Below are 1,791 nucleotides of genomic sequence, written 5' to 3' on the forward strand. Positions count from 1 at the left end.
GGGGAGGGGGAGGAGTTTAGGAGACAGAGAAAAAGAAGAAGAAGAAGAGCAGCAACAGCAATAATAATAATGGTTCCTTTATTATTATTATTAATAATGATGATGATGATGATGTCCGTTTGTTTTGTGTGTTGATGTGATTAAGTCTATGGGTGCATGCAGAAGCACGCATGGGTCTGACATAGGATGACTCCTGTATATGAGTGCGAGGGTTTGTGTGTGTGTGTGTGTGTGTGTGTGTGTGTGTGTGTGTGTGTGTGTGTGTGTGTGTGTGTGTGTGTGTGTGTGTGTGTGTGTGAATCGGTCCCAACACCACACACAGACACACACACCAATGTCTTCATATGTTCATCAGTTAAGAGGAGTTTTCAACATATTTGCCAATGTCCAGCATTGCCAAGGTGCCTGGCCAAATGTTGCCACTTAATAACCAGCCCAACCCACCCATGCCCTCCCTGCTGAAACTAGTTATTTACATGTCTTCCACACTCCACTTGTAGGCCATCTGTTCCGTGGCTTTCTTCTCCGCAATCTTCGCATACAGTTGGGTTTCGTAACCATTCGAACGGTCCACTCCATCCCATCTGTAACCAGGCTGGATGTTGTACCTGTTAGGGGGCGCCGGGGGACCCTTATACATTGGTTTTTCTAGAAAAAGAAATGCAAGAAGAAAAAAAGGGGTCAATTAAAAGTTTTAAAAAAATTAAACAAATTGTAAAACAATAAAATTTTCAAGGATGGAACTGTTGTCATAGGAGCAGGTGACGATGGGGATGATGTAGGTTGTTGATGCTTAAGAGTAAGGGGGCAGGTCTCGAACCCCAAACCTTGTGTCACACCAGGGTTGATAGAATGTCGATTGCAGACCCTTCCATCAGCATGATCACACCGTACATGCACATACCTAATCAATAGATGCATTGTACACACAAACACACAGCTATATATTACATAAACAGACACACAGCTACACACACACACACACACACACACACACACACAACTGAACAAACAAACCAAACTAAGACAAATATAAAATTCACCTTTCACATTTTTGTCTGGTTTCTTTTTCTTCTTAATAAAGGCCAACATTGGATCTTCAGGTCTAATTTTCTCCCTCAACATCTGGTCAAGATCTTTATCATCTTTATATCTGGCCAGAGGTTTAGACATCTCATAGACAGAATCTTGAACAGCTTGTTGTTGCTGGGCTTTCTGTTTTAAACTGACCATTCAACAATAAAAAGAAAAGCAGGTTAGAAAACACAATACACATAATATTTTTATGTGTGTATATATATATAGATAGATAGATAGATAGATAGATAGATAGATAGATAGATAGATAAAACTTACTTGGAAATGGATGCGTGGCGTTCGATCATATAATAATATAAATAATATAGATATATGCATATATCCATACATATATGTACATACTTACATCTATATATATAAATACATGCATACATGGGCACAGGACATCACAAAAAAACGTTAAACACAACGAGAAACGAAAATATAAAAATGAAAACAGAAAACGAACTTTTTTCGAACAACGAAAACAAACAAACAGAGAAACGAGACATGCAACATAAGGAGTATATCCCTTCGTCAGTTGTCCCTGGTCCATCTACTCTGCGTTTCGAAGGCAAGGACAATACGCGACTTCGTTGGAACAGTCCTTCCCGCAAAGCAAATTAAATAATATATATATGCCCCACAGAGGGCATACATAAGCCATTATAAACATGCGAACAAATTATATACAAAGACATATATATATATATA

At 38.6% G+C, this 1,791-nt stretch overlaps 1 protein-coding gene across 1 annotated transcript in view; it reads right to left on the reverse strand.

The window, feature by feature from the left end:
* Window positions 1-53: 53 nt before the first annotated feature.
* LOC106871288 (BUD13 homolog) overlaps window positions 54-1,791 on the reverse strand; it is a 7,770-nt gene continuing 6,032 nt past the window's right edge. The window contains exons 4-5 of the mRNA XM_014917661.2: window positions 1,044-1,225; window positions 54-648 (exon numbers count right to left, since the gene is read on the reverse strand). Coding sequence (XP_014773147.1) covers window positions 473-648; window positions 1,044-1,225 — 358 coding nt within the window. The 3' untranslated portion in view covers window positions 54-472. The remainder of the gene's footprint in view (window positions 649-1,043; window positions 1,226-1,791) is intronic.

The sequence above is a fragment of the Octopus bimaculoides genome, chromosome 20 (assembly GCF_001194135.2).
Source record: "Octopus bimaculoides isolate UCB-OBI-ISO-001 chromosome 20, ASM119413v2, whole genome shotgun sequence".
In the NCBI taxonomy this organism is placed as follows: Eukaryota; Metazoa; Mollusca; class Cephalopoda; order Octopoda; family Octopodidae; genus Octopus; species Octopus bimaculoides.